Consider the following 13,650-nt stretch of genomic DNA (forward strand, 5'->3'; position numbering starts at 1 on the left):
AAACTTAAATGATTTGGAAAGGATCTGCCAAGGAGCAGTGAGCCAAAAGCCCTCCTGAGATGTGTGCAAACCTGGGGGCCACCTACAGGAAACGTCTGACCTCCGATTGCCAACAAGGGATTTGCCACCAAGTACAAAGTCATGTTTTGTGAAAGGGATCAAATACTTATTTCCCTCATGAACATGCAAATCAGTGCATAATGTTAAACAGGCTTTTTTTAATTTTGTTGCCATTCTGACCTATACCTCTGTAAATAGACAGCACTACACAAGTACCTGTAATAAAATGCGACTAGAGACTAAGGAATCCACTTCTAGAAAAGGAAAAGTGGCAAGCTGCAGTATAAAAGAGTTTGCTTTTGGGTTCAATACCACTTTAAGCACATGATCAAATGGTCACTTCCAAGTATGTAGCTTTCCCTTTTAAGCCTAGCCCATGTTCCTGTTACACCCCGTCTGCTACACTGGGTTTCTCCATTTCAAGGTGGCTTCTATTGCAGCATCCCATGCAGCTACCCTTTCCTGCAAGGACTAGAGCCCTCTCCCATCATTGTGCAAATCAATAACCGCCCCAAAACCCTAGGATGGCAAAGCACTCCTAGCCCCCATACTGGCTTGAGACTCCATTCCAGGGAGTATGGCAGCACTGAATGTTGTAAACTGCAAGTGCCGTTTACCTATAATTTTTATATTCCAGGTTGACATTCACATTGGAGTTAATCTTAAATTAAGGCCAATTCAACTACTCCTACCCATCATAGCCAATGAGCCTTCAGCTTTGCCTGCTGTCAGCTCAAATTTAAAAATTGTACCCCTTGCCATAGGCAGCAAAAAGATTTGAGTTAATGATCTTATGTGACCAACAACTTTTTTTGCCCAAAACCTGAATGTGTCAGTTTGTTGCTACTTTGTACTGAATCTAGATCTCTATCCTTTAGGATTTGTTAGCATACTGGAATGATGGGCAGATTTCATGATCACATGACCTTTGATGTGTCATTTTCTTAATGCCACCCCGAATCCATGCAATTTTGGCACAATAAAAAAAAAAAAAAAAAAAAAAAATTGTATTCAAACATGCAACATCAAAATTTGTTGTTACACAAGCTTCTTTGGCACAAAATGCAGCACATGCAAAGTTATTGGTGCAGCTCAAAAAACCATGCAATTCAATGTTCTATTCATTAGAACCAAACACATGAGGCCCTGATTTCTCATGCAAGTGCATTTAGCATCCCTATCATAGTCCCATGACAGGTCTGCAAATACACAATTCAGCTCATGGTCCATTCTGTTAAGTATGCTGAATAGCCAGAGATCCAGTTTAAGTACCCCAACAGCACTGCAAGATTTTCATGTATGTAGTGGAATCAGACAGACATTCATAGCATCTTCTAGATTTTATTAAAATCAGTTTACATCAGAACAGATGACACATTCTACAAGAATACTTTGCATTTGTCTGTCATTTCAAGTGTCTACTTTGATATGACCTGTAGCTACTACCCTTCTGTATCTAGTTAATCCTAATTCCTGCTCTTGTTCAGATAAGTGCCAAAGAAGCTGGAATGGACTTAATGAGGCAAGCAATAAAATCTTTGATCAGTTACTGGGATGGACATGCAGAACAAGCATGTCTTATCAGGTGGCCAACATGCAATAAGCACATGTGTCTCATTGAGAAATGACAGCCTTGAAGCCAGCACCTCCAAGAACAGGTCTCTATGCCAATTAAATCCCTCTGTTGGGTGGCAGGCAGCAGAATATTGGCCACATCTATAGTATATGGTTACTGCTAATAAATAAACCTAAATCTAGTCCTAAAAAAAAAGTTCACAAGTTTAAAAGTTTGTTTAAAAATAAAGACTGACATGGCCAGCAGTGTCTTAAAAGTAGACCAACGCTGTTGGCCTCGAGGTAAGTGCTGTGCAAACTATTAGAATGCTCTATTGTCACAGAGGAAGCGTTGTAGGGATTGCCAGAAGGGACACTTGCATGTACCTACAAAAAAAAAAAAAAAAAAAGCCAAAATTAGCACATATATTCACATATGAGTAGACAATTTGTGTACATTTACAATCACTTGCTTTGGAGCCTTGTACTTCTCCCGAATGGCTTGTTGCAGCTGGTGAGGTGCATTAAGGCAGGCTCTGTGCAGATCCATCAGACAAGATGCAATATCACTCAAGGTGTAACCAGTGAATGATTGAAGGGCATCAGGCTAAAGGGGAAAAAAAAAAAAAAAAAAAAAAAAGTTGCAGTTAACTTTAATACCTCAAAGTTATTAAACATTCCAAAAATGAAGCACTTCCATCTTGGATACATCTTAGCTGCAATATACACTTTGTAGGAACAGGTCTTTAGGCAGCCTTTGATACCAAGTTCAAGCCCTGGAGGAAACAGACCATTGTAGCAGATCTAGTCAATGGCAAACTCAGTGGGTTAAACATAAAATTTGCTAGGTCTCAATTACTATAAAGACTGTCTGACCATTTAATGGCCAGTCATGGGACAAGTGGTCAGCTTGTTCTCACCGATTATGTAGCCAGCACACACTCCTCAAGATTACTTGCCAGCAAGTTATTCTCAGCCAACTCTGAACACTTGCATATTTGACCCGTCTGCTTGTGGCAAGTAGATAAAGAGGATCCTAGATCACCCACTACACATTTGCTCATGTTACCACTATACCATTCAAGATTAAAAATTTGCAGATAGATCAGCTACTCTAGTGAAACTTTGCAGTGGATGATACTTCTAGTCTGATCTAGTAATCCACAGTACAGGTCTAGGTTTGACCTAGGCAAGACAAGTCACAGGGCTTAGCAATTTAGCAAAGGAAGGGGGGGGTGGCAGAGAATGGTTGAATGCTGAGTTATGACATGCACATTAAAACTCAAAGCACAACTGTTATGTAGAAGTCAGAATTTTAGACCATTTAAAGTTCTATTAAACACAAAGATTGATTCTATTGCAGCATATTGGGCTCCCACTGGCCCCTTCACCTGGCGATCTGGCCAGTAACTCCCAATTGTGAGACCACTGGAAGAATGAGCACTGTCAGTGGTATGGGAGGGGAACCCCCACAGACAAGAGCTGCAATATAGGGTTGCTTTTATACTGCTGCAGGGTGGTATTAAACCCAAAGTCTATTGTGCGCCTTACCATTCTAGATGTGATTGCTGCATTTGTAGGCCATTTATCTGGTCAGTAATTGCTCTTCAAGAAATAGCACTCCAGCAGAAGGCATCAATTACTGAATAAACCCTCACACTAGCAGGGGTTCCAACAGTGATCAGACAACCGTTTGCTGTAAAGTTGAAATATTACTTTTGTTTTGGGTTTAACAGTTTAGTTTGGAAACTAAAGCACTTTACATCTGTTGCCTACTCACCCAGAAAATTCTGTTAATTGTATAGTTGGCCAGACAATAAGCTGCTGCAGCAGTCAGTGAGGGAACATACTTCAAGAATGGGTCCACCTCAAGCAAGGTCAGCTCTGCCATGTACTAGGAGAAAATAAAAATACAAGTCCAACCACATTTGCTTCAAGCAAGATTTAGGTTCTTAGCCATATCAGTTAAGCCTATTACTAAATCTAGCAAGTAAAAGTCCAAATTTTTATTGTGCTGGGATTCGTACCCAACTCCCTTACTGGTTGGGGGCAGGGTTTCTTTTAAAGAGCTGGGACAAGGAATCAATTTACAAAGATGCAAGTGCTCCATTTTCTTTCCAGGCTGGAACCCCCCACCCTTTAAGTTTTAATCTACACCCAGTTCTGCTAGACTTCACTAATCCAATGAAGTTCACCTTACATGAAATTCAGTTACACAAGACTATGCTGGAAACTTGGGTTAGGAAGCCACTTTTACCATTGCAAGATGTTCAGCCTTTGTGCTGAGAGTTTGCTTGTGCAGGTACTGTAGCAGGAACTGGTTAATTGTTGGGATGGTCAGGTCAAAGGCCAGGACTTTAAGTAGCAGGTGTTCCATGCGCAGCAGTTGTTTCTTTGTGTAGGTATCATCAGTTATGTACACAAATTCATCCACATCTGGAGGATAGATCTCTTCATATTTGCTGTAAGGGAATATAGGAATCCATTAATTAATGAAATTCTTGCTGGTTGATTTGCAGTTCACATCCATGCTACAAAATTTACCACTACTATTCAACGTGAACATGTGCACCCATTACCCAGTAGTACAAATGTGGGTAACCATTTTGACACAACCTCCCCCCAGCTTTTAGAAAGAATGCTTCCCCAAATAGGACAACATTTACCAATGCACCGCTTCTAGCATAGCTTATACCAGTCAGTGCACTGCTTTAAGTACCCGGTTCCTTCAACATAACACTGGCTGAGCTCTTAGGATTGTTGCAGTCAACTGCCTCCAGCAACTGCTGTATCACCTTTGTGTTGGCACCCAAGATACCCATTACTCAAGCTGTAAAGTCAATCTACTAGCAGTTAGCAAAATTGTAAGATTATACTTACGCAGCCAGAAGAATAGCTGCAGTTCCTACAAGTTGCAACTTTCCCCTTAGTACTGACATACTTGACAAGAATCGGTCCAGGTAATTTACAGCAAGATACAGAGTCTCATTTCGAAGCTTGTACTCTTCTCTGACTTCCACAAGCCAGTCCACCAAAATGGTCCGCATGACTGATGTAATGTCTGGTTGCTTCCTCATGTAGTAAGCTTTAGGTCTATATTTAACCTAAAAAAAGGAGAAGTTAGGACCATCTTTTTGAGCAAGCCTTTAGTACAGATCTGATGCTGTTAGGTTAGAACATGGCTCAGGTGGCAATTCATGGGTGTGCCAGGGAGGCAAGATCCTACAATTTCAGATGCAGAATGAAGGCTCTGCTGGCTGTATCAACACAATCTGTATGAACAAGTTTTAAATGTCAGAGCAACCTTGCCTGTGCCTCATTTAATATTGGCTATATACAAACTTTGAACCAACCACAACTGCAGCTTTTAACAATGTAGCCCAACAGTAAGTTGGGCTAAAGTTACTGACTTTGTGCATACAAACAATTCTAAAGTGATCAATACAAGACTAAACCACAGCAGGGAAACAGGTTTCACCAATTCAAATTTATATACTAACCTGGCAAACGTTTTCCCCTTAACAAGCAGGAATGGCAACAGTCTAACATTACAAGATCAGAAACAATTACTTAAACTAAAACTAGAGATCCATGGTTGAAAATCACCAGCATGGCCAAGGCTGGTCAGTTTTTCCTGCGACGTATCCTATATCTGGCAACACCCTCCAAATACAGCATTAATAAGTTGGACAGGCTTTCAATTTAACTCTAGGTTTACACCTAAGTATTTTCTGCAGAAATGCAGTACAGTCCATTTAACACACTTTCCTGTGGAAGTATCTCTGCATTTTCACCCAGTATGTTTTTGGAATGGGTCAGGGACTTTTTTGAATGCAATAAGTTGCATTTGTTTCTATAGACTGCAGAAAATGTACAGTAATGAGTTTTAAATCTGGAAAAAACCACAAAGAAAAAAAAACAAATGCAACCTGCTTAGGTGTGAGCCTAGACCAGGGGTGGGCAAACTTTGACTTGAGGGCCGCAATGGGTTCATATATTGGACCCGGGGGCAGGACCAAGAGTAGATTAATGATGTGTATGTGTCATCCATAGTAAGTATAGTAATATTCCCCCATAGTAATTCATCCCCCCCTACAGCAATTCATCCCCCCTACAGCAATTCATCCCCCCTACAGCAATTCATCCCCCATATTAAGTCCCCCCTGTGTCAATTCACTTACCTTTGCTCCACGCGTTCCTCTCGCCGTGTTCCCACGCCGTTCTGGTGTAGCATGAAAATCTGTCTATGAGGATCTGTCCCCCTCGACGTATCAGCGCATGTGCCAGTTTCAGGCATTAGCAGCCGATCGGCGATCTCCGGCACATGCGCAGATACGTCGAGGGGGACAGATCCCCATAGGAGACAGATTTTCATGCTACACCGGTCTTCAGGGCGGACTGTGAGAGGAGCCTAGCTCTGCGGGCCGGATTAAAAGGTTCGCCGGGCCGTATACGGCCCGCAGTTTGCCCATTGCTGGCCTAGACTGAAGAGGTTTGCTGCACCCAGATTAGTTAGGGATGGTCAAAGTTTTACAGGTATGTGTGCAGGCAGCTAGGAGGTACTGCACATACCTGTTGAAGCCTCCTGAAGACAGTCACAATCATCTCTATGCACACCCAACCACCATGTGACTGGCTATGAGAAAAGCATGACAACCCAACTATGTGCCCATGTGACACTAGATCATTCGAGCATGGCATTTTCGTTCATACAGTCTTATATGGAAAGCACAAGCATGGGCTTTCTGCATGGAGTGGACTTCATTGAATGCACATTACCAACTCCATTACTAGTGCTACTATGTGATGGACATGCTCTAGGTTAGAACAGCCCACACATCTTTATAACCCATCTTTTAAATCCTGGCCCAGCATACATGATCACAGAACTCAGCCTTCCAATAAAATAAGTAGTTCAAGTTATGTAGGAAAACATGCACGAGAGCCATGCCATAGCATAGTCTGAAGAAGCTGGTTTGCTTGGCAAGTTAAATACCCGAGCTAATGAAACATGTAAATCAGTACATATATGCAGCAACAAGGAGTTAGAGCCAGGCTGGGCTACCATTAAAACAAATAAGTGTAGCCAATTTCTTACTTCAGCCTCACGTAGGTAATGATGAATCTCTTCAATGTACTCTGAAACTGCAATGGCATCAGGATCCGTTCCAGCAGTATCCTCAGGTTGAAGAGGAAGAGAAGAGTCCACCATCATTGGAGAGGCTGTATTTGGGATAAACAGATGGCATTTCAGAATATAACTAGTTTCTATAGTCACTGTAGTGCAGACAGTGTTACACACCTGCACTGACATCAGGCAGCAAGGCAAACTTCTCTTTGATGACATTTGCATCCAACTCCTCCAGACTTGGAAGTTCCACTTCCAACTGATAAGTTTCATGAACCAGCTCAGGCTCATCAACATAGATGGTGAAGCATGTCTTGGGGGGCACTGCAGCAGCATTTGTGGGGACCATCTTCCCAGGGAAAGGAAATGCATTCTCAATCCCAGGAACAATCTTTGTAGAAGCACCCTGTAATAAAAAGGCACACCACCACCATTAGGTGTGAGATAGCAAATATTTAAATCAGGTCTACAATATCCAACAGAGCCTTGTGCTTACAAATAAAGCTCAATGTTTATATTCCATTACAACCTCCATGACACAATGTACCTGTCTGTCACATCATGAAGTAGAACAGCTGTTCAGCACACTAGCCAAAAGCAACTCTGCTACCATTACTCTCTCACCAATACCCTTTTGTAAATACCACACAGGTGTCAAATGGCATGCCAAAAGGCTTTGCCCACTTGGTTGGGTGGATGGTGCCACCATATAGTTGCAGGGTGAACAATTTTTGCATCAGGACAAAGGCACCACAGACTCATGATTCAAGTAAAAAAGTTTTGTACATTAAGGTATGATGTGCAAAAATTTAATCCACCAAGAGTTATGGCGGCACCATCTTCAACTAAGTGAGCAAAGCCTTTTTGGCATGCGACCAACCTTTTCTAGGCCAGGCTACTTTTTGATTAGAAGTGTACAGGTTAAAAAACATGGATTATACTCCTCCAGCTAGGACAAAGTGCATACAAAAAAAACCCCCAAGTTCTAAAATGCCAATTCCCCAATTTTGCACTGTAAAATTCTTTGAGCCGCTATTGAACTATCCAAGTAAAGTGCCCATGTAACAATGTTGTGTTCAAGATGACAGGGCACCCCCAAGACTCCATAGGGATTGTTTTGGGGTATCCACAAACAGCATTAAAATTGATTAATTTTGCTGAGCAAGCTTAAATTAAAGTTACTTTAAGCTTGTGGATGTCATGCTCATCCTGTCAAGTCAACAGGGCTTTGTCACATGGCAACCACCTACAGGAGATTTGCAGCATTACTGCACTAAAGAGCAACATACACTGAAAGTTAAAAATGCATTTCAAATAAGACTTGCAGTAAAAAAAAAAAAAAAACCTTACCACATTAAGGGTCCTGTACCGCTGTTCATTTTCACTGAGCACCCCAAGTACAGTTCTATGGGTCTGTCTTGATTGCATAATATTGGTTGAAACTCTCTGCTGGGCAATGTTTTGATATCCATCACAACTTCCCAAGCCAGCATTCGCCACAACTTGGATACTTGAAGTGCTACGACGCATTCTCAAACTAAAAGGTCAGCAACTAGGAGAAGAGATGTTCCATTAGTGTACACTCACATTTTACTTAGAATACGTTATGAGTTGGGGTGCAGATTAACACCAAGGCTGGATTGCAGTTAATATGCCAGCACATGCTGGTCATACACAACCAGCATATCCATGACATCCCCCATGCTTACACTGATCTAGCCGTGCATGCATCTGGGTCCTGGTTCAGTTGACTGAGCCCAGCACATCCACCATAACAAAATATTAAGTGCAGGTGCCTTTGCCAAACAACCCCCCACAATTTTAAAGACAGTCTACACAGGCTTTGGAAAAGCTGAACACTGACCAAAGCCTCTAAGCAGACCCGAAAACTGAGGTCTTCCACAGGTAGACACCCAATTAAGTGTAGGATTGCTGCAGGGTTCAGCACACATTGGTAGACATGACATTCACTTTGGAACCTCTAGTCTTGTAAGCTGTAAAAGATGTCCATTAAAATTTGCTTTAAGTTCAGTTTGTAATTTTGTCCCACATGCAGCAAGGCAAGGCTCCTCTGACGCATTTCATGTGAAGACACATTAAAAGGATTTCAAAGGGTTCCCTTTGATAATGTATCTTCACACGAAACACATCAGGGAGGAGCCTTGCCATGCTGCATGTGGGTCTGGTGGGCATCTTGATACACATTGAACTATAAGCTGGATTTACCATCTGACTTTTAAATGTGCCAATAAACATACTACACTATCAGAATACCTGTTTGGTGGCTTAATTTTGAAGCATTTAAGGTGGAGTAGTACCTTTGATACAAAGTGGCTGGATTTGCTAAAGAAGTTATCCCGGTGTGCTGGATTGGTTTGCTGCAAGATCTGGAGATCTGTCTGGTGTGCACGCCATTGGAGCCCCCTTCCCCCAGATCTATGACGACCACCAGGGTCCCTTTCTGGATATGTTATTTATGATATGTGCATTTAATTTGCACTTCTGGTAAGTGCAAGCACACTTCATCCCCTTTACCAAGAGAAGTCACCTGCACCGAATCTTGATGTCACTAAAAGTGCTGGAATTCCATATTGATCCATACTTCTCATCCATTCACAAGTTCACTGGACTTTATTTGAAGCACCTTATTATATGTCATATGGTTAGTTATTCATGGTCAATTTTTGTCTATTGAAGTTTTGTTCATACCTTCACACTAGTCACTGTTGACAATTTTGGAGTTCACCAATTTTGCATAATTCAATATTTGCACATAGTCACTTTATTTCTAGCACTGCATATATTTTTCTGTGATTTGTTTGAGGATTAAGGAGTTTATCCCATGGTAGCAGCTGTTGTGTGCTCACTCATATTACTTGCCTTTATAAGTCCATTTTAAGCTGCACATGCTTTCCTGGCCTAATGGTTATAGTCCCACCAACTGCCATCATACTCCTCAGACAGGCTTTTGGGCCTTCCTTGGACAGGGAGGGATGCCAGTTGACAGAGGTAAGCAGTTAAATCAAGCAATGTCACCCCATTAACATACTGAAGTCAGATCTTTATTTTCAAAGTCCTTGTCTGAGGCTGCATTCACACTTGAGCAATTTGCAGCTTAACGCTCCAAAAAAAAAAAAAAAAAAAACCCCAGACAGTTCTCTATGGTGCCAGTTTGCATGAACAGGCACTTTTAAGTTTGAGCGTTTCTGGAGCTTTGAGCTTCAAGCTACACATCACTTAAGTGTGAATGCAGCCTTAGGGACTCCAAGTCAGAACAACCAAGTGAGAACAAGATAAGAGCTCATTAGCCCTTTAATACAGGTTTTTGATCAAAGCAGAACAGAAGAGACTTTGGTGCATGCAATACATTCATCCTGTGGTAGCTGATCTTCCAGATAATTGTAAAATGCAGCTCCATGCATCATTGGGTAAAAACATGGTCTCCAAACTGGAGCCCATAGGCTGAATGTAGCCCTGTGGTTACTTATGCCTTGGGGTATTCCCACCAACATATATACACTGACAAAGCTCTGTCCTTCCAACAGACAATGGTGCAAATTCCTCACTGGAAAAAATAAATAAAAGTTCCTACCCTCCTCCCCCCACCAATTCCAATGATAGAGCATTCCTATCACTGATAGGAAGGATGGGGCATCAATCCTATAGTGACAGGTGTTCTGTAATTTTTTTCACTCCAAAGTCATGGTCCACTCCTACCACTAGGCAGTTTGTTACTCACTAGCCAGTCCAGCACCCCCTAAAGTCTGAAACAGGAAGTTTTCCATTAAAAGTTTGGAAACCCCTGGCATAGTGGACAAGTGGGGTGACATAACTGAAGCTAGAATGGAATATTGTCCAGATCACCATATTGGGTGACTACTACTCCTGCAGACAGGACAGTAAACCCTGTTAAAGCTTTTAGGAAAAGTAATTAGATTTTAGACCTTGTGCTGCATGAAGAAACGTAACAAATTGAAGTTTACTAGAAATCTCACATTGAGATGGAAGCAACAGATTATACTCTGGCTATGGAGGAGATACAATTTATGTTAATTATATGCAATGGTTCAAAGCAATTACCAAGTTTGGGTATTTTGTGAACCTAAGAGCAAGACTATTGAGGTTATCTAAGCAATATGTCTAAGTGGATGACTGGTGACGACAACGGTTGGTTACATTTTGGAATTATGAGAGAAATATAGATCTCTCAGATGCTAAACTATACTGTTGAGGAAACAGGGATCTACTTAACTATTCCATGGGCACTTCAGTTGTGTGATCAGCTCCCAGTGCCAGCTTCAGGAAGAGGAGAGATTGCAGGAAAGTGTAATACCAGTGTGGTGATGTTACCCATAGCCTTACTATGGGGAATCTTGTCAGCTGTCACTCTTCTCCCCTGAAGCCGGCACTGGGACTCAATCATGTGATCAGAGCACCCTTAAAGTATAGACCCCCTTCTACAGGCTAGAAAGTAGGACTTAGAATGGGGGTGGGAGCAGATTTAGACCAGACTAAATTAAGAATGGGCAAGTGTCACAAGATTTAAAGTCTCCCCGTCTCCCCCCCCAAAAGAAAAAAAAAAACATTTATATTGCACCATGTTCATTAACATTACAGCATTGTTAATATTCAAACTGTAGTCTAAAGGAAATGTTCCCTTAAATTAGGGGTGTCAAACTCCATTTCATTGCAGGCCATATCAACATTATGGTTGTCCTCAAAGGGACTGCGTGTATCTTTAATAGATATCCAGAGCAGAGCAACCCCCCCCCCCCCAAATTACATCAGATGTCAAGAACCCGACAAAATCACTGTGCACCCACTTTAGGGGCAGAGCTAGAAAGAAGCAAATGCAGGATCTGGAGGATAAATGGGGTCACGTACCAGAGTCTGCTGAAGGCTGAGACCAGGGGAGGCAGAGGAGTTCTATTGTCCTCTCTGCTGCTGATTGCTGAGACAAGGTGGGGATGGAGACAAGGGGTTACCTGCAGGAGAGGTGCAAGGGCCACATAAAGTGGCCTAGAGGGCCAGAGTCAGCCCATGGGCCTTGTTTGACATCTGGGCTTTAAGTCATAACCCCATGGAAAACACTGTTGCACTAAAACTCAACTCTTACAAGCACCAGCAGACACTTGCTGTATGGGATTTATATTTCTGGCAGCCAATCAGATGCTAACCATGGCTTGGCAGCAACAGTTCTTTGCCAAAGTAACACCGCTTTAGGGAGACCAGGCATGAGAAGCTCATCTCTATAGTAACACCCACGCCAAGTTCCTAAAGGTCGGGGACCCATTGATAACAATGAACACCAGAACCAAGGCTGCACCTGGATTTTGGTGAAGAAAGGTCCCCTTGCTAGCCACTGTCACATCCACAGGATTTGGATCCAGCATGAACTCCCAAGTTTCAGCTCCCCCCCCCCCCCTCCCAAACCCATTTTCCGCCCCTTAGACTTGTTCACACCGTGGTGCAGATATATCAGTTTCTGTAAGGGCACAACAAAGTCAATGGTTCTCTATGCGCCCTATTCACAAACCCACACTAGTATCCCAGGGAGTTTTCTTTTTTCTGATCAGGAATCTGCAAAAACCCCATTGGACTGTGCATAAAAAATTGTGTCTACAAAATGAAATCCCAGCATCAGCTTTTCAGTACATATGGTGTGAACGAGGCCGCAGCCCTGATCTACAGTGCTTAGACAACCTCAGTTTTCTGGAGGCAGACTACTACAGGGGAGGAGCAGGCCCCATGGATGGCAGTTGTCACCCAACAAGTAAGCTGACTCATGCCATGCAAATGTCAACCTCCACCCACAACAGGTAGTTACTTAGGCTGGCCATACATTATACAATTTCCTTCAGCTATGTAATGCAAGGGCTTGCCTGATTACATACAGACTGAAAGTGTTAATGCTTGAAGAGGGAATACATACACTTTTTTGCCCCCCCCCCCATCAGCCTGCCGGGGGCACTGATCCCCCAGACCATGGATGGATGATTGGCAATCACAGCCAAGAAGAAGCCCACCCTGACATTACAGAAGGGGTGCAGATAAGACAGGGTCCCCAAAAATAGGAAGGGGGGGAGGAAGAATTCCTCCTCCCCCTTCAGGGCTTACACCCCCCGACAGGTCATCATAAAACAGGTGATGCCCAGCCAACAGCCCCCCGTAATCCTCAGCCCCGTCCAGATAACAGACAAGCCGCCACTTACATCCTCACGATCCGCACACCGAGAGCCGTTACCGGAGCGAAAACTGTCCACGGAGCACAACACTACCCCCTCCTCCCCGACCGCCCGATATATAGAGCGGCTGATGGCCGTCAGCTGTGTGCGGTGATTGGGATCAGCTGTAGCGGATCTCTTGGCCGGAGGACATGGCGGAGGATCTCCCTCTACCTGCGATCACCAGATTAAACACTCCAGGGTTTTCAATCCACCCGCGTCTGTCTCAGCGGACCAATCACAGGCGGCCCGGCCAGGCGTCATGTGACTCCTGTCACCCTGGTGACAGCAAGCGGCGTGCTCGGAGGGAGCAGGAGGCAGCGTGACCATGGCAACCCCTGACAGCTCTGTGCGGAGATGGGCGCTCTGGAGGTACGAGGCTGTGCCTGTGCCTGGGTCTGCAGGGGATGTCGGGGAATCATGGGGGGAGGAGGTCAGCTTAACACTCTTCTATTTCATTGTATGGCAGCAGGGGCGGACTGACAACTCATGGGGCCCCCGGGCAATAGGGGATCATGGGGCCCCTGTGTCCTTGCCCAAACTCAAAAAAGCCTATGAAAAAGGTACCAGGGGCATCTCATGGGGCCCCCTACTGACCCCGGGTCCTCGGGCAGAGCCTGAGTTCCCAAATGGTCAGTCTGCCCCTGTATGGCAGCTGTACTGACTCCCTTTAGATCAGGGGGG

The 13,650-nt window shown here is 43.5% G+C and overlaps 1 protein-coding gene and 1 long non-coding RNA gene across 2 annotated transcripts in view; one reads left to right on the forward strand and one right to left on the reverse strand.

The window, feature by feature from the left end:
• Positions 1–13,650, forward strand: part of LOC149451236 (uncharacterized) — a 119,519-nt gene that overhangs the window by 12,043 nt on the left and 93,826 nt on the right. The window lies entirely within an intron of this gene.
• On the reverse strand, positions 1,382–13,170 carry CCNA1 (cyclin A1). The gene is made up of 9 exons (XM_089690802.1): positions 12,955–13,170; positions 8,093–8,294; positions 6,917–7,148; positions 6,713–6,837; positions 4,495–4,718; positions 3,872–4,076; positions 3,395–3,508; positions 2,088–2,221; positions 1,382–2,001 (listed from the first exon to the last, which is right to left on the reverse strand). The coding sequence occupies exons 2-9, from the start codon at positions 8,270–8,272 to the stop codon at positions 1,953–1,955; spliced, it is 1,263 nt and encodes a 420-aa protein (XP_089546928.1). The 5' UTR covers positions 8,273–8,294; positions 12,955–13,170; the 3' UTR covers positions 1,382–1,952.

Source organism: Staurois parvus, unplaced genomic scaffold (genome assembly GCF_062004578.1).
Source record: "Staurois parvus isolate SC_StPar_1 unplaced genomic scaffold, SC_StPar_1.0 ptg000544l, whole genome shotgun sequence".
NCBI classification, from domain to species: Eukaryota; Metazoa; Chordata; class Amphibia; order Anura; family Ranidae; genus Staurois; species Staurois parvus.

What these genes read in the sequence shown, in the direction of transcription:
- CCNA1 (XM_089690802.1), bottom strand. Translation starts at nt 8,272, where the DNA reads ATGCGTCGTAGCACTTCAAGTATCCAAGTTGTGGCGAATGCTGGCTTG. An exon ending in GCTGCCTGATGTCAGTGCAG is followed by an intron (nt 6,838 to 6,916) that starts GTGTGTAACACT and finishes TCCCAAATACAG; the next exon opens with CCTCTCCAATGATGGTGGAC. An exon ending in AGGCTGAACATCTTGCAATG is followed by an intron (nt 3,509 to 3,871) that starts GTAAAAGTGGCT and finishes ATTTTCTCCTAG; the next exon opens with TACATGGCAGAGCTGACCTT.